The sequence below is a fragment of the Oryctolagus cuniculus genome, chromosome 6, assembly GCF_051225735.1.
Source record: "Oryctolagus cuniculus isolate XC-2025 breed Fujian yellow rabbit chromosome 6, ASM5122573v1, whole genome shotgun sequence".
NCBI classification, from domain to species: domain Eukaryota; kingdom Metazoa; phylum Chordata; class Mammalia; order Lagomorpha; family Leporidae; genus Oryctolagus; species Oryctolagus cuniculus.
This window is the reverse complement of record NC_142872.1, coordinates 138,568,196-138,586,964: the sequence shown is the minus strand read 5'-3', so window position 1 is coordinate 138,586,964 and position 18,769 is coordinate 138,568,196. Positions and strand designations below refer to the sequence as shown.

At 36.4% G+C, this 18,769-nt stretch overlaps 1 protein-coding gene across 3 annotated transcripts in view; it reads left to right on the top strand.

The window, feature by feature from the left end:
• Window positions 1-18,769, top strand: part of CSMD3 (CUB and Sushi multiple domains 3) — a 1,281,859-nt gene that overhangs the window by 863,298 nt on the left and 399,792 nt on the right. For all 3 annotated transcript variants that reach the window (XM_051844770.3, XM_051844772.3, XM_051844771.3), the window contains 3 exons: window positions 6,395-6,582; window positions 11,880-12,068; window positions 16,225-16,341. In XM_051844770.3, coding sequence (XP_051700730.2) covers window positions 6,395-6,582; window positions 11,880-12,068; window positions 16,225-16,341 — 494 coding nt within the window. The remainder of the gene's footprint in view (window positions 1-6,394; window positions 6,583-11,879; window positions 12,069-16,224; window positions 16,342-18,769) is intronic.

Here is an 18,769-nt window from a genome sequence, read left to right as displayed (position 1 = left end):
AAGACACTGGTTGTCAACTCTTAATGGTTCTTCTCATTAAGTAATGAATTATATTTATTATAGGGTTATGCTGCTTGCTTTCCACTATTAGTTTCCTAAAGAACGATGATTCACTTAAAATGGTTGAGAATGGAATGTTTGGAAATCAGATAATATAATTAGGATGGTGACATAGCTATTTTACAGGTTTTTTTTTTACCCTGTATTCTTAAATGTAGCAACTGATTACAATTAATCTACAAAACTTTTTAAAAATTACTTAAAAATGTATTGGCTATTAGTTGTCTTCTTGAGATTACCTCAAGCAGCTTAAGTCACTGAAACTTTATTTCCTATCAAATACAGAACAGAATAACAATAACACCAACAAGCATGTAGCTTTTAAATGTTGCACCTCTTCTTGACATACTCAAATGTTCTGAGATATACACAGGAATTTTTGGTTTAATTTGTTCCTGAAGCTCTTTCTTTTTTTAAAGATTTACTTATTTACTTGAAAGTCAGAGTTACACAGAGGAGATAGAAGGAGAGGCAGAGAGATAGGTCTCCCATCCACCTGCTGGTTCACTCCCCAGAGGGCCACAACGGATGGAGCTGTGCTGATCTGAAGCCAGGAGCGAGGAGCTTCTTCTGAGTCTCCCACGTGGGTGCAAGGGCCCAAGGAATTGGCCATCCTCCACTGCTTTCTCAGGCCATAGCAGAGAGCGGGATAGGAAGTGGAGCAGCCGGGACTCGAACCGCTCTCCGTATGGGATGCCGGCACAGCACTGCAGGTGGTGGCTTTACCCACTGTGTCACAGCGCCAGCCCCCCTGAAGCTCTTAAATTTGCAACTCCTAACTCTGAGTAAGAGGAACTCACTTAACTATTAATCATCTGAAGCAAATCTTTCTATGCTTTTTCCATGTTCTCAGCTCCCTGACATCAGTATCAGTCTCTTAGAGAATAATTTATTTTATAGTTACATTATGATGACTATTTCAGTTTGGTCACAATAGATTTGAATTGCAAGAAGAATGCTTTCTCAAGACATAAGTAATGAAGAAAATTATATCCAATTTCATTTTTACTATTCTGGTTCCATAATAATCGCTTATCATAAATTTTATATCATAAATGAATATTAGATTGAGATAATTCATAAGAAATTTATACAAATATCTTAAAACACAAATGAAAGAAACTCAATTCATTATGTAACCGTATCATATTTTCCTTCTTATCATATTTTGATAGTTTCTTAGGGCCAATCTGTGATGATTTTCCTTTTCAAGATTCACTGCTACTGAACAGTTTTCTACATATCACCAGTTAATGTTGCTATGTTATTAAGAATTAAATATCTTTATGTTTCAATTCAGATCAATCCCTGATTCTTCTATGAATTTTAATTTGGCTGTTGTCAACTGATAGCCATCAAAGTGAAGCTACAATTTCGATATTTACAATAGATTACTAAAAAGCAGCAAAATAATAGAATCCTATGCCCAATTGCTTGATCATTTTAAAGGACTTTATGTTCCTGTATCTTTCCTTCTCTACAGTGTATTATTGTAAATTTTTTTAGACAAATGTCAGTTTGCAAAATTAGAAGTAAAGTTTATAAAATTCATACATTTGACAATGTATATTGCTTAATTGGATAAAATATCAATACAAATTGAAACATTTCAATTGCATTTCTTTTTTTAAATTTATTTATTTATCTGAGAGGTAGAATAACAGAAACAGAGAGGGGACAGACAGAGATGTCTCACATCCACTGGTTCATTCCCCAAATGATTGCAATGGTCAGAGCTGGGCTGATCTGAAGCTAGGAGCCAGGAGCACATAATTTTGACAACTAATATGCCTTGTTCATAATTATATCACAGATTGTTATTATATAAATAAATAGATTTCTTGTTTTCTATTCAGTTGTAAGCATTTAAAAATTAGGTTTGAATGTTATTTATTTTCATTTTTTTGAGGAATGCTATGGTTTAATTTGTATCATTTACTGGGAAATACTGATTGGCATGATAGTACAAATGATTTCTGAAAATTACTAGACATTTAAAAATTTAAATGATTTTTAAGCAATACTGGAGATAACTAGATAAATACTGAAGATGTAGTAGGAGATGCATTTCAAATGGATGAAAAATACATAGCTAATACTGAAGCATCAGATTATATTGAAATTTTTTTGTGTAAAGTTGTTAACTACTCTAGACAAGAGAAAGACATTTTTGTCTTTCAAAAACATTCACTTTACTGTTTATTGAGTGTTTTCTACAAGCAAACCATTGACAGAAAGACACTGACCCAACAGAACTTATAAACTTTTACAGGTCTTAAGCTGTGGACAAAGAAAACACAGATGTGGTTAGTGTCACAAAATGTGTAATAAATTGTGCAATTTAGTAGACCTGCACTGTGAGGTCAGGGGAGGTCTTCCTATCAACATAGTTAGGCCAAAGTTAAAACATGTACCAAAAAACAATGATGAAACTAGGAAAAGGTTTTCCTGAGTTGCTGATCATTATGGACAAGGGAATAAATGCTCAACTTTCTGTAAGTCTGAAAGGAAGGGAGAGAGCTCATCTTCACTTCCCCTATGTTCTAATGTTGATTCTTTGGATCTAGGAACACAGTTAATATAAGAACTGATTCAGTCAGTAGTCACCGATCAGGGAGAACATATGGTATTTGTCCCTTTGGGGGACACCCCAAACACCAAGAGGGAAACCTGTTGGAGTGAGGTGGACACTATGGGAAATGGTGGCTTGATCAGCATAGCCCTGACTGTTAATGAACAACTTAATACATTATCCCTCTTAGTAGTTTTTTAATCTGTTCTACTTAATATGACTGGTTTAGTTCTGTAATTGATGCACAGTTATTCTTAAGTGTTGAAAATTAACTGAAATGTGATCCCTGTTGAACATGGGAGTGGGAATGGGAGAGGGAAGAGATGTATAATTTGGGACATGCTCAGGCTGACTTGCCCCAAGTGGTGGAGTTGGAAGCATACCAGGGGATTCCAATTCAATCCCATCGAGGTGGCATGTACCAATGCCATCTCACTGTTCCAGGCGATCAATTTCAATTCACAGTTGGTCATGGTGGAGGGACTGGGAGTCAAAGGGAGCACATAGACAAGTCTAGTACCTGCTAACGCTAACCGATGGAGTAAATAAAGGGGAGAGTGATCCAACATGGGAAGTGAGATACTCAGCAGACTCATAGAATGGCAGATGTCCTAAATAGTACTCTGGCCTCAGAATCAGCCCTAAAGGCATTCGGATCTGGCTGAAAAGCCCATGAGAGTATTTCAGGCATGGAAAGCCAACACACTCTGGCAAAAGATCTCTGTGAGTGAGATCCCAGTGGAAAGAACAGGTCATCAAAGAAGGAGGTACCTTTCTCTGAAGGGAGGAGAGAACCTCCACTTTGACTATGACCTTGTCTAAACAAGATAAGAGTCGGAGAACTCAGAGGGCTTCCATAGCCTTGGAAACTCATGACTGGAGCATAGGGAGATTACTGATGCCATAGACAGGAGTGTCAATTGGTAAAGTCAACAACAGGAGTCACTGTGCACTTACTCCTCATGTAGGATCTCTATCCTTAATGTGCTGTACATTGAGAATTAATGCTATAATGAGTACTCAAACAATATATTTCACTTTGTGTTTCTATGGGGGTGCAAACTGTTGAAATCCTTACTTAATGCATACTAAACTGGTCCTCTGTAAAAAAAAAAAAAAAAAAAGAAATTATCAATTCCCAACTTGACTCTCACTGGGATTAAACATGACAATAGGTCTGCTCTGATTTCATCATCATTTTAAAAAAATCATCTATCATTTTTCACTTTATGTTTCTGTGTGGGAGTAAACTGTTGAAATCCATACTTAATGTATACTAAGCTGATCTTCTGTATATTAAGATAATAGAAAATGAATCTTGATGTGAATGGAAGGGGAGAGGGAGTGGGAAAGGGGAGGGTAGTGGGTGGGAGGGACGGTATGGGGGGGAAGCCATTGTAATCCATAAGTCGTACTTTGGAAATTTATATTCATTAAATAAAAGTTTAAAAAATATATAAGAACTGATTAACAAGATAATAATGTCAAAGTTTCATTAAAGTTTACATGTTTGTGAGGAACGTTACAAGAGAGTTAAATCCAAAGAAATGGCCAAAGTATGATGCTTTTATAATTTTTAAACAAAGAACAATACATTTGTGAAGGAATAACAGGATAAATAAATGTCTGGATAAAGGTAGTGAATTCCAAGCGTGTGCCTAAAAGAAATGTGAGGATGGTGAGAATGTAGGAGATAGTGAAGGATAAAGGTTACTTTGAAGAGTATGTTTATTCAAATTAATTGCTAATTAATTGCTAATTAATTACTAGTCTCTGGCTACCAAGTCTGTTTTCTATTCTTGCCTTGAGAAGGACATCCCTCCCAAAACTTTTCATACTTACTTTATATAGGAAAAGGTAGGCCCCATGTCCCTATCTGGAGTAACGGTTTTTCAAGTGACTTCAACAACAAATAATCACTTTACCAGTTGGGCATATTTGAAATGTCATGTCCTTAACTGCTTCAAGTCCATGTGACAGTTTTTCCATAGCTAATTCTGATCCAGGTTTACAACCTGAAGAACAAGGAAAGAATATAACATACCATTTTGTGAATAGATCTGTAAAATACTCTAAAAGTGGTTTTGTATTTATTATAGTTTATAGAATACTTGTCTCTTTTAAAAAATGAAAACATCAGCTGAACAGCAATCAAAAATCTAATAATAAAAAGAGTCAGCATAGTGGCTGGTGCCCTGGCGCAGTAGGTTAATCCTCCACCTGCGGTGCCAGCATCCCATATGGGCTCCGGTTCTAGTCCCGGCTGCTCCTCTTCCAATCCAGCTCTCTGCTGTGGCCTGGGAGAGCAGTGGAAGATGGCCCAGGTCCTTGGGCCCCTGCACCCACATGGGAGACTGGGAAGAGGCTCCTGGCTTCAGATCGGCGCAACTCAAGTTGTTGCGGCCATTTGGGGAGTGAACCAGCAGACGGAAGACTTTTCTCCCTTTCACTGTATGTAACTCTACCTCTCAAATGAATAAATAAAATCTTAAAAAAAAAAAAAGAACACAGAGTAGTTAATAGGATCAGAGAAACTTGGTTTTGAAGAGTATCTCATAATTTAAGAAAGAAAAATGTGGTACTATTTACGCTCTAAAGACCTCAGTTTTCTTATCTGCAAAGTGGGTGTAATAATAGGATGGGTGGGCATTTGGTCTAAGGTTAAGACACCATTCGGGTATTGCATTAGACTGAATTTAGGTTCCAGCTTCACTCCTGATTCCAGCTTCTGCTAATGCACATACAGAGAGAGATAGCAGGTGATGTTTCAGGTGGTTGGGTCACTGCCCCCAACACTGGGAACCTGGATTGTATTCCTTAATCTTGGCTTCACCCTGGTCCATCCTAGGCTATTGCAGGCATCTGAGGAGTAAATCACTGACTAAGATTTCTGATTCCCAAATAAATAAATATATAAAAATTTAAAAAATAATGGGAGTTACCTTATTTTTTGTCCCTAAAATTATATCAAGATGTCAGTTTTGAAATATTTATACTATTAAGATGAAAATTGAATAATTGTTTGAAAATAAATACAAATCACATGGTTTTCCATAGAAATAAAGAAGGCAGAAAGGTTACTCTAAAAATATGCTTGGTTAATGATGAGATAATTTATTTACTAAGGATAATCTAATATTTGAAGGTATATACTTATGAAAAACACATATGCATGTTTTTCATGATAATTTTCCACAGGAATGAGGACTTGTAACATTGGTGTTTGCGAATTATAGATTCGTACTTATCTTAGATATTGTATAAGCTATAGAAAGTTATATGAAAATGGTAAAATGTCAAAAATAAAGATCTATTTATTTTATTTGAAAGGTAGAGTTACAGAGAGGCAGAGGCAGAAGCAGAGGCATATATATATATATATGGAGAGAGAGAGAGAGAGAGAGAGAGAGAGGTCTTCGATCTGCTAGTTCACCTCCCAAGTGGCCACAATGGCCAGAGCTGCACCAATCCGAAGCCAGGAGCCAGCAGCTTCTTCTGGGTCTCCCACAAGGTTGCAGGGGTCCAAGGACGTGGGCCATCTTTTACTGCTTTCCCAGGTCATAAAAGAGAGCTAGATCAGAAGTGAAACAGCTGGAACTCGAACTAGTGTCTATATGGGATGCTGGCACTGCAGGCGTCAGCTTTACCTACAACATCACAGTTTAGGCCCCTAAATAATAATTTAAATAACAGTGTAAAGCATTGTTTTCTATATAGTGTTATTCCAATAAATATATTTTCACCCATGTCTCTTAATTCTAGATTTCAGACTGAACTGAATTATGATGTTTTGGAAGTTCATGATGGACCAAACCTTCTTTCACCCTTGCTTGGATCTTACAATGGCACACAAGTGCCCCAGTTTCTGTTTAGCAGCAGTAATTTTATATACCTTTTGTTTACAACAGACAACAGCCGTTCCAATAATGGTTTCAAGATTCATTATGAAAGTAAGTAATGACAGTTTTTTCCATTCTGTTTGTCTTACATTAAGTATTATCATTGTGTTTCTAAGAGAATTAGCAACTCTCATTTTTTTAAAAATAAGCTTCCTTGATTATAAGAATGTCAATGTCAATAAGGTGTATGTTACACTCTACTCTGTAAGAAATTTTAAAAATTATCTAATATCATGGTAAAAGAAAATACTAAAGAAGTTGAAGTAACAAATTCTTAGAAAAGATGTTTTTTTGAAAAACTATTTATATAATTCTACAAAACAGACTATAGTAAATCTGATATGTACGAATATTGCCAATTTTTTGGCATTTAACTCATAAATCAATTTCTTGCATATTTTACCCATGATATTGACACACATTTTCATTTGAAAAATCATTACTATTATTTTGTATAAAAGGTTGAATATTACATTAACAACCAAAAGTAAAAAATATCCACATATTCAAATATGATTAACACAATTGGTCAAAGACTATATAGAACAAATTACAATTTAGGATTTTGGAATCAAATTTTCATTTTTACAATTTGTTTTAAAACCTGACAAGTTATAGAGAAGGAAGGAGAGGGAAATCTTCCATCCTCTGGCTCACTCCCCAGATGACTGCAATGGCCAGGGCTGGGACAAGACAAAGCCAGTAGCCAGGAGCTTCTTCCCAGTCTCCCACATGGGCGGCAGGTACCCAAGCACTTGGGCCATCTTCTACTATTTTTCCCTGGTCATTAGCAGGGAACTGAGTGGGAAAGTGGAGCACCTAGGACATGAACTGGCACCTTTATGGAATGCAGGCACTGGCTCAACCAGCCACACCAAAGGATAGCTCCAGATTTAACAAGTTTTAACATTGTTCATGTTCACTTCATATGTAGATATCATATACATTCATATGTATGCTACTTTTCCTTGAAAAGAAGATTATTATCCATCATTTAATGTAGGATTCATAATAGTGACCAGAAGTTAGGAAAATAGGATATGTTTTTATGTAGATGGTATAATTCAGTGAAGATAATATCTATAACTATCTATTTACCAGGTAACATGACATTCATATTTGTATCCTCTATATATTTGAAATTCATAATTATCCCACTTAATGGTATATAGTTTTGTTAAGAAGCCTTAAAATTTTTAATAAAAAAGATTGGATTCTAATATTTACATGGAAACAAGTCACTTTCATTTATAAATACTTGCATATTTACATTCATGAGGCTATATTGTATATGATATATGAAAGGTCATCAAGTAGTCATAGAAAATGTGTATTATTAAAAAAGTATGCACAGACATCAAAATTTTGTCACCAAAATAAGCTTATCTTTAATTCTACTTTTTCAAGAACTTTTTTGAAGTCCCCTCTTCATGTGTACAAACATGCATGTGAAAAAGTTCACTTGTGTGCACATTTTTACCAAAAACTGCATTGCCATATACCTTTTGGTGAAATGTAATTTTGGTAAATGAACCTAATAGCACACTACAAGTGGGTTACTGCAAGTTATATTTATTTTATTTCAAATGCAAATATTATAATACTTTTTATATTTAGTCTCAAATGATCCCTTCTTAGGAAAATATTTTGGCATTTGAAATATATAGCTTTATATTGGCTGCAGGACATTCTCTTCAGTACATATGGTCAATGGTTTCATATATTTTTAAACCAAAATTTATATAAATTCATTGCTTTTTCCTTTTAAATTTTACCCACAATGTTGTTTTAATTATGTTATCTTTCCTTTATTTCAAGCTCTATGACCCAGAAGTATATTTCCTAAACATTATTTTAAAATTCGGCAAGAGGAGTCACACATACTTGGGATTTCAACTGCACTAACTGCTGTAATTGAGATATCTGGCTTAACTTGTATTTGTTAAAGCTCAATCAGAATAGTCATTTTTAAAATTCCATTTCAAAGTTAATTCTTACTAGTAATTAATGAACACATATATGTAGACACCTTTTCTTTTAGAATATTGCTGTCTACTCTATGCCCAATAGATTGCATTTAATTCCACTCCACCAATGTATCAGACTACTTTAAGGATTAATTGAAACTGTGTGTAGAAAGTGTAGCAGGGCCGGCGCCGCGGCTCACTAGGCTAATCCTCCACTTAGCGGCTCCAGCACACCGGGTTCTAGTCCCTGTCGGGGCACCAGATTCTGTCCCAGTTGCCCCTCTTCCAGGCCATCTCTCTACTGTGGCCCAGGAAGGCAGTGGAGGATGGCCCAAGTGCTTGGGCCCTGCACCCCATGGTCGACCAGGAGAAGCACCTGGCTCCTGCCTTCGGATCAGCGCGGTGCACTGGCTGCAGCGCGCCAGCCGTGGCAGCCATTGGAGGGTGAACCAACGGCAAAAGGAAGACCTTTCTCTCTGTCTCTCTCTCTCACTGTCCACTCTGCCTGTCAAAAAAAAAAAAAAAAAAAGTGTAGCATAACAGCTGATATATAATAAGATATAAATTAATGAGATTTAATTGAAACGAATTAACATGAATAAGATAAACAAGAAGCATATCTTCCAACATCAAATCTGTAACTAATAGGTGGTTGGTGACATTGTCCAAGTAATTAGGACTAATGCAAAGTAGAAGCTAAGAGCTGAATGAGGATGAGGTTGGTGAAAATCACCCTTAATATTGATTAGGTCAGAGGCAATAGCTTTCTAATGATAAATTTTAAAGCATATTGACTTTCAAATCTATTAAAAGAGAAAATGATTAGATTTTCACATTGAACCAAAATTCTATGGAAAAGATTTTCTGCAAAGCTACTACTGCTCACACTCTGTGTTTCCATTTTATTCCCTTTCCCCAGGCAATTTGTGCCCTCCTCTATCTTCCACTAAAAACAGGGGCATTGCAAAAACTGTAACAATAAGATAAGGCTATTTGTAGTTTTCAAAATGTGTTAAAATAGTAACAACCTAGAGTAGACTTCAGTAACATAATGTATTTTTGGTTTTCAGTACAATTTTTTGCCCCCTTCTCCCAACAGGAAAATCACTTCTATTTATTATTATTAGTAGTAGTAGTAGTAGTATCATTATCATTTATTATTTAGTTTCAAAATAAATACAATTCCAGGAGCAGCTTAGTTTCCTATTAAAACCAGCATTGAAATGAAATGAATATGCTTGATAAATATATTTAAAATGTACAATTTACCTCTTTTAAATTCAAAATCTATTATATAGTATTTTTATTTAGCTTCATTTAAAATTGGGTAATTCAGGGCCGGCGCTGTGGCTCACTTGGTTAATCCTCCGCCTGCGGCACCGGCATCCCATATGGGCACCGGGTTCTAGTCCTAGTTGCTTCTCGTCCAGTCCTGCTCTCTACTGTGGCCCAGGAAGGCAGTGGAGGATGCTTGGGCACCTGACCCGCATGGGCGACCAGGAAGAAGCATCTGGCTCCTGGCTTCGGAATGGTGTAGCTCCAGCCGTGGCGGCCATTTGGGGGGTGAACCAACAGAAGGAAGACTTTTCTCTTCGTCTCTCTCTCTCACTGTCTAACTGTATCTGTCAAATAAAAAGAATTTTTTAAAAAACTTAAAATTGGGTAATTCATTCAAATATATATTTTATTATGTGAATGTGATTTAATATAATCATGCAACTCTAAATGGTAATTAATATATTGTGGAATATAGAAGCATTAGTTAGAATATAGAAGAAGTAGTTATTGTTCAAATTTCTCATTTAGGAAGAAAAAGATAATTGTTTATTATACCTTAATTTGTATCTCAGGAATCAAGTGACAGTATATCTGATGACATTTTTATTGACCTGATTGGAGAAGTGATACTGAAGTATACCAGATTGAGGCAAGGAATGTTTCTAAACATTTCTCAGTACACAGGGAACCTCAGAAGTAGCCAATTCATTTTTTTGGATTTATTTATTTATTGGAGAGGCGTAGTTATATATAGAGAGAGGGAGAGGCAGAAGGAGAGAGAGAAAGAGAGAGAGAGAGAGAGAGAGATCGATCTTCCACCCATTTGTTCACTCCCAAAATAGCCGCAACAGAAGAGTGAGGCCAATCCAAAGCCAGTAGCCAGGAGCTTCTTTCTGATCTTCCATGTTGAGGCAGGGGCCCCAGCACTTGGGCCATTTTCCGCTGCCTTCCCAGGCATGCTAGTATGGAGCTGGATAGAAAGTGGAGCAGCTAGGGTGAGAACTGGCACCCTATGGGATGCTGGCTTTTCAGGCTTTACCCACTTGGCCAGAATGCTGGTCCCATATTCTTGTAATTATTATTATTTTTAAAGATTTATTTATTTATTTGATATAGTCACAGAAAAGGAGAGGCAAAGAGAGTGAGAAAGACAGAGAGAATCTTTCATCTGCTGGCTCACTTGCAGATAGCTGAAGCCAAGAGCCAGGATCTTCATCTGGTTTCCCATTTGAGTGCTGGGGCCCAAAAACTTGGGCCATCTCCACTGCTTTCCCAGGCACATTAGTAGGTAGCTAGATTGAAAATGAAGTAACCGGGACTCGAATTGATGCCCACATGAAACGCCAGCGCTGTTGGCAGTGTCTTTACCCACTACACAACAATGACAGCTCCTTTCATAATTATTAAATGAAGAAATTTTTATGCAATATTTATAACTGTGCCTGGAATATAATCACTTCTGGAAATGCTAATTACAACTATGATTATTATTGTATAGATATATGTGTGTGTGTCCAAATATACAAAATGTCTAAAATACAAAGTTTGATACATAATTTTATCTTTTCATCCCACTATTATATAATCAATCTGAATTTTATCCTTATTGGTAAAAAAAAAAACTTGTTAAATACAATTTTTTATGTTTCTTTATTTATTTGAAAATCAAAGTTACAGTTGGGGGGAGACAGAGAGAGAGAGCAAAAGAGAGAGAGATTATCCATCTATTGGTTCACTCCCCAGATGGCTGTAATGCCAAACGCTGTGCCAGGCTGAAGCCAAGATTCAGGAGCTTCATTTGGGTCTGCCACATGAGTACAGGGGCCTAAGCACTTGAGTCACCTTCTATTGCTTTTCCCAGACCAATAGCAGAGAACTAGATTGGAAGTAGAGCAGCTGGACTCAACATGGTGCACATATGGGATGCCAGTGTCACAGGCAATGCCACAAAGCCAACCTTAAAATACTAAAACACTTTTTAAAATGGTGCTTTGAGTATATTAATTTATTAGTGAAAAATCATCATCCTCTGTTGTTTGAAGAAATAGGAATCTGTCTGAAATCTATCAAATTTCTCCTTTTTTTATACTCTTTGTTTCTCAGGTGTTACAGTGAACACATATTCTTGCTTGGACCCAGGCATACCTGTACATGGCCGTCGCTACGGTCATGATTTCTCTATTGGATCTACTGTTTCATTTAGTTGTGATCCAGGGTACAGGTTAAGCCATGAAGAACCACTTCTGTGTGAAAAAAATCACTGGTGGAGTCATCCCCTTCCAACGTGTGATGGTAAGAACTCATTCAATGTACAAAACATGTGCAATAAAAAAATCAGTATAGTTGTATAAAATATGAAGTTTAACATAAGTATAAATGTTTCATAGTTTATAAAGACTCTCTGGAATTTTGACAACTTATGCTATCAAAATATTAATAAAATAATATTGATAATCAGATATTTCCCTATGCCTAAAAATGCTGTAAAATATAATGCATTTATGTGTATATACATATGCATATGTCTATGTGTGTGTGTGTGTGTGCTGTTGTTAGCATTTTAAATACATTTTGTAGATAGTCTGAGAAAGAGCATTCATTGCACACGCCAAGTTCACATCAGACGAATGCAGTGAAAGAGCACAGCATTCGCTTTCCCTCTGTTCCCCGTACATACAAACAATGCACATTCACTTGTAGCTCTGGAAGGCAATTGCACTAGTCCAGACAGAAGCGCAGTTTATTCCCCGCAATTCTAACTTGCTACACAGCATCATAGCAACTTACCCAGGCTGCCTTGTGATGGCAAGTTACTAATTATCATAGGTAATATACCAGTGTCCTTTTTTATTTTTCTGTTTCTATGAGAATTCAACAAAGATCCTAATTTTTCAAGATCCGTATATGAAAATATAGTGAGAAAAAATGTTTCTAAGACAGAGAAGTGTTTTCAGATTTACTTTATCATAAAGCACAGTCAATGTAAATCTATGCATTATTTAGTTCTAGGCTTTAATTTCTATTTATAGGACTATCTCCAACTTTTGTACATTTTTTTTTTTATGGTGGGAGATCACATTTGTCATGTAGTGATTAAATTTTCAAGTACTGTCAGTATCATCATTTTTTAGGAACAGCTTAGGCCAATTTGTATTTTATAACAAGGTTTAAAGAAATCAACAACATGCCTTCCTTGAATTTTGTACAATATTATTTGTAATAGTCAATGTTCGTGTGATTATAACTGACAGAAATCGAACTCTGACTGGTTTTAAAAAAATGAAAACAGAAGTTGTTCAACTATTCAAATCTAAGAAAGAACAATGTGGCATACTTCTCATAGCACGAAATTGAACGTTTTAAAAGACTGCTCTGTGTATTTTTTTAAAATTATTTACTTTTATTTATTTGAAATTCAGAAACAAACACACAGAGAGAGTATGTTCTTATCCTCTATTTACTCCCTAATGCCTGCAGTAGCTGGGATTGGACCAGGCCAAAGCAAGGAGCCTAGAACTCAATCTAGATCTCCCACGTGGGTAGCAGGGATATTGAGCCATTACCTGCTATCTCCCAGAGTAGGCATTAGCAGGAAGCTGGAAACTGGATTGGAGCCAGGATTTGAACCTAGGCCTTCTGATATGGAATATGGGCATCTCAAGCAATATCTTAACTGCTGCCCTGGACCTCCACCCTCCCTCTGTGTTTCACATAATTATTAATATATTAGTTGTGGATCACTCCTCTTAAATTTTATAATGTGTTATACATTATATACTACTTAGTACTTTAATCCTTCACTTGACGAATGTCTTTTTTTTTTTGTTTGTTTGTTTTTTTTTTTTTGACAGGAAGAGTTATAAAGTGAGAGAAAGAGACAGAGAGAAAGGTATTCCTTCCATTGGTTCACCCCCCAAATGGCCGCCACGGCTGGTGCACTGCAGCCAGTGCTCCACGCCGATCCAAAGCCAGGAGCCAGGTGCTTCCTCCTGGTCTCCCATGTGGGTGCAGGCCCCAAGCACTTGGGCCATCCTCCACTGCCTTCCCGGGCCACAGCAGAGAGCTGGACTTGAAGAGGAGCAACCAGGACAGAATCTGGTGCCCCAACCGGGACTAGAACCTGGGGTGCCGGCACCGCAGGCAGAGGATAAGCCTAGTGAGCTGCAGCGCTGGCCCAAGAATGTCCTTTTAACTTCTCAACTTCTACACCTTGCAGACAGGAAATTCTCAAGACATTATCGCCATCCCCACCCCCCAGCTAAAGATAGCAGGATGTGGACGTACAGAAAAACTTTCCCTCTATTCCCTACACATCCTCATAATACACATGTGCACACATGCTCACAGAAGAGCACCTGGCTGATATGCTGGTCTTTTTTAACATTTTTGAATTTTTGGCAATAATTTAACTAATTTTCATCCTTCTGTTCATTGAGAAGTTTTATTCTAGTTGTATGAGATAAAGTTCTATCAAATGGGAATACAGGTTTTAACCTAGTAGAGCATTTTCCTTTAAAAAAAAAAACTTATTTATTTAAAAGATAGAGTTACAAAGAGGAAGACACAGAACAAAATCTTCTCTCTGCTGGTTCACTACCCTAAATGGCTGTAACTGCCAGGGCTGGACCAGACCCAAGCCAGCAGCCTGGAACTCCATCCGGGTCCCCCAAGTGAGTGGTAGTTGGCCCAAGCACTGAGACCATCTTCTGCTGCCTTCCTAGGTGCATTAGCAGGAAGCTAGATCAGGCATGGGGCACTACAGACTTGAACATTTTATTTGAAGGAGACAGACACAGGGAAATCATCCATCCACTCATTCACTCCTGAAGTGCCCACCACAGCCATGACCAGCCAGGCTAAACCTCTGAACCCAGAACTCTATCTGCGTCTCCCACTTGGGTGTCAAGTACTTAAGCCATCATCTGCTGCCTCCCAGGATGAGCTTTATCAGGAGGCTGGATCAGAAAGACAGGAGCTGGGACTTGAACCAGGCATGAAAGACCTGGAATGAGAGTGTCCCAAGTGGCAACTTAACTACTACACCAATGTCTACCTATGTCTTTACTAACTTCTACCATTGATAAAATTTTCTGACAGATCATAAGCACTCGTGATTGGAGATATAATGGAAAACATTGTACAATGATTTGTTCTCAAATAATCAAATGTTAAATCAACTTTTAATTTATTTGACTTAAGTTCATAAACATTTATTTATTTATTTATATTAATTTGGGAAATTTAGTTACAAATCTGTGCTTTTTAAAAAAATTCTTTTTTCATTCTACATGGCATTGTGCATAGTGGGCAAAGCCTCTGCCTATAATGCTAATCCATTAGTGGGTACTGGTTTCTGTTCCAGCTGCTCTACTTCTGAGCCAGCTTCCTGCTAATTGCCTGAGAAAAGCAGCAGAAGATGTCCTAAGTATTTAGACCCCTCCACACATGGGAAGACCTGAAAGAGGCTCCTGATTCCTGCATTCAGCCTGGCCCAGTTCCAGCCATAACAGCTATCTGGGGAGTGAAACACTGGATGAAGGATTCTCACTCTCCCTCGCTCTTTTTTTTCTCTCTGTCCCTGACTTTGTGTAACTAACTTTCAAATAACATTGAAAAAATAATAATAAAAGAAATGTAGAACTTTAGAAGCAAGCTCCAAAACTTAGACAATTTACTTTGCTGTTTTAAAGGAATCCTATGAAAAATGACACATATCCCTCTAGAAATATTTATGACTATGTTTCATCAGTAATAATTCATTTCCTTCATGCTTAATAAGAGGAACTTGGGACCTCAGCCTGCAGTGCTGTCATCTCCTATGGGCTCTGGTTTGAGTCCTGTCTGGTCTGCTTCTGATCCAGCTCCCTGCTAATGCACCTGGGAAAGCAGCAGAGAATGGCCCAAATCCTTGGGCCTCTGTCACCCACATGGGAGACACTGAAGAATCTCCTGGCTTCCGCTTGCCCAGCCCTGGCCAATGCAGCCATGGGGGAGTGAACCAAAGGATGGAAGATTCTTTCTCTCTTTCTCTCTGTGTGTCTCTCCTCTCTTCTCTCTCTCTGTAATTCTGCCTTTCAAATAAATAAATCAAATCAAATCTTTAAAAGAAAATAGGAGGGGCTCCTAAACAATTAATTTCACATGCTAATATTGCTTATATTTAGCAATCTGTAAGTTTGTACATAAAATTTAAATGTAGTGAGTTGATCTATGTTTACTTGGGGCCAGTACTACTACTCAGAGAGTATTCATCCAGTTGTCTTCTCTAGTGCTATGATGGTTGAAATGATTTTCTTATATAAGAAGAGGTCTTAAAATTTATGTTGTTACCAATAAGTGGCTTAGGCAAAGATAATGGGACTCATCCTTTTTCAAGAGACCAGGTAAGAGATTTGTTCAGTGTTGGCCTCTCTCTGATTGTTCACACTGTATTTCTTTATATTTTCAGCATTATGTGGAGGAGACGTTAGAGGGCCTAGTGGAACAATCTTATCACCTGGTTACCCAGAATTTTACCCAAATTCTCTGAATTGTACCTGGACTGTTGATGTAACCCATGGAAAAGGTACTTTACCTCAAGCAATCAGAATTGGGCTAGCTTCGGAATTTTCATGGGGACTTTTATTATTTCCTAGTCCTTAACAGTCATCTTCCATGAGCAGAAGCACAGTACTAAACTCTGCTAAAACAAAGTTCAGTTTAATTAACTACAGTGAAGACTGGAATTAATTTTCTAGAATGTTATGATGTGCTCTTGTTTTTGTCATAATGGCGATATGAGATATTTGTTTTCTTTTGATAAAATAACTAATATCATTTGGAATATTATATTAACAAAATCTCAGATAGGATGGCTTTTGTCTGTGGTATAGTATGGTCGATTTCAGAACTTCCAAGAGGAATCCAAAGATGCTCTGAAGAGCTGAGCCAATTGTAAAGCAAATATCACATTTTATATGTGCTTGTTTATAAATTATTTATGTTTATTTATTATAACTATAGTCCCATATAAATTTATAACAATTCTATATGTTCTTACATCTCAAATTCTCTAAAATCTAGCTGAAGATGTATCTCACATAATTGAACTTTGAAGTGTAAAATTACACTGTGCTGTAGTAGATGTAAATAAATGTCCTTTTACACGTAAATGAAAGACTCTGTAGTGCTAAATATGGTTCATTCATGCAATACAACCAATTAGCAAATTAACAATGCTATTGATCAGTGTAACAATTTAACAGTGGGAAATGATCATCCTAATATATGAAAATAAATATGAATGAAAATTATTAACCTGTAAATCTCCATGGCCTAATCTATTAAAAATAATTTATTTCTTTAAAAAACTACTTTCAAGAAGTAGTTTTTCTTTTAGCTCTGTTATTATAATGCCATTACTGATTTTACTATTATATTATACTTACTATAGAAAATCTAAAACAAACAAAAAATTCCTAGCAATGTGAAAACACTATTGCAATTTTTTAAAATAAAAACTGTATTGGTGTTTTAACAAAGAGTTAACCTTTACTAAAAATATACATCATTTTATTGGGGAAGTGAGGAATATAAGTGATTGTTATGTTTAGATTTCTATAGTACATTAAATGTTACTGAGAAAAAATGTTAAATATTGTGGTACTGGTCATCAGGCTTGAGGTAGACTTTGTAAACTATGATTTTTGTTGATATCCAGAATACAAATCTCTTTGCTGGAAGTTAACCAGAGTATTCTATTATTCCTGTGTACAGTGGATTAATAGGCTTTAAAATACATTCCTTGATACTATACAAGAAAGTGGAGGGGTACATACTGCTTGCTATGTAAATAGAGGTTTAATTAGCACTTAGGTTTTGCATCTTAACAGGTTGCAAGTTTTAATTAAATCTGTATTTACATGGCGAGAAATGCAGATTTAGAGGCCTTTCTTTTCAGAGCTAACCAAGATCCTCTGAGATACAGCTCTTCCAAAGTATAATCAAAGTTATATGAAAGGTACTCTTGAAGTTGGGAGAAATCATTTAAGTAATGGAGTCCGACTTCTCACAGCCAGCACACTCATTTCTGTGGTGTTCCAGAAACATGATGAACTGCTGCAATACAGATACTTTTATTGATTAGAAGCTTACTTGAGAAAACCTACCTAGCTTTTGTACAGATCCAATCACTTCAAAATTATTCTACAACATTTATTGTTGTTCTGCCCTATAGAATTAGAGGACAGCAACAGCAACAACAACCAAAAACCCCCAATTTTTACTCTATCCTAAATGTCCTCAAACATACCAACTCACAGTCTGGCACCACTATGTTTTTCTCTACCCTTGCACCTTTATCCCAAGTATTTTCTTCTCAAACAAAATACTCCCAGTTCCTTCATTTCTTGATCACAAGATATTTTCATTTTAATCACCATTCCAATCAACTTTCTTTGAAAATATACCAGTTTATTGATATCAAAGGATATCAGTATCTCTGAAAATGTGCTTTTCCAGAACAAACATAATCTCACTACTAAGAATTTCTATTGATGAAGCCTATATTTACTTCCTTTAAAATGGCTCTTATTCCTGCACATTGTGGAGAAGAAAAAGAAAATCTACTGTATTTTGAAAAGGCATTTCAAAATAGTATCTTCAATAATTCAAATCTTTCCCATGTCATAAAGCAATAATAATCTTGCTTTGTCATTGCCTGTATATTCAGTTTATTTGTTTTCATATCACTTTTGTATATTAAAACAGTGGAGACTCCAGCAGTTCCCAGAATTCGGAACTAACATGTAAATGAATAAATATTACTGAAGTTTTTAAAAAACTTATTATTTGATTAATTGTTGAATGACAGAGATAGAGAAAAAGAAATAGTAATATGTTTTATTTGCTGGTTTAGATTCCAAATGCCAGAAATAGGGTTAAGCCAGGCCAAATCTGAGAACCTAGAACTCAATCTGGATTTCCCGGGTGGGTGGCATGTACGTAAGTACTTG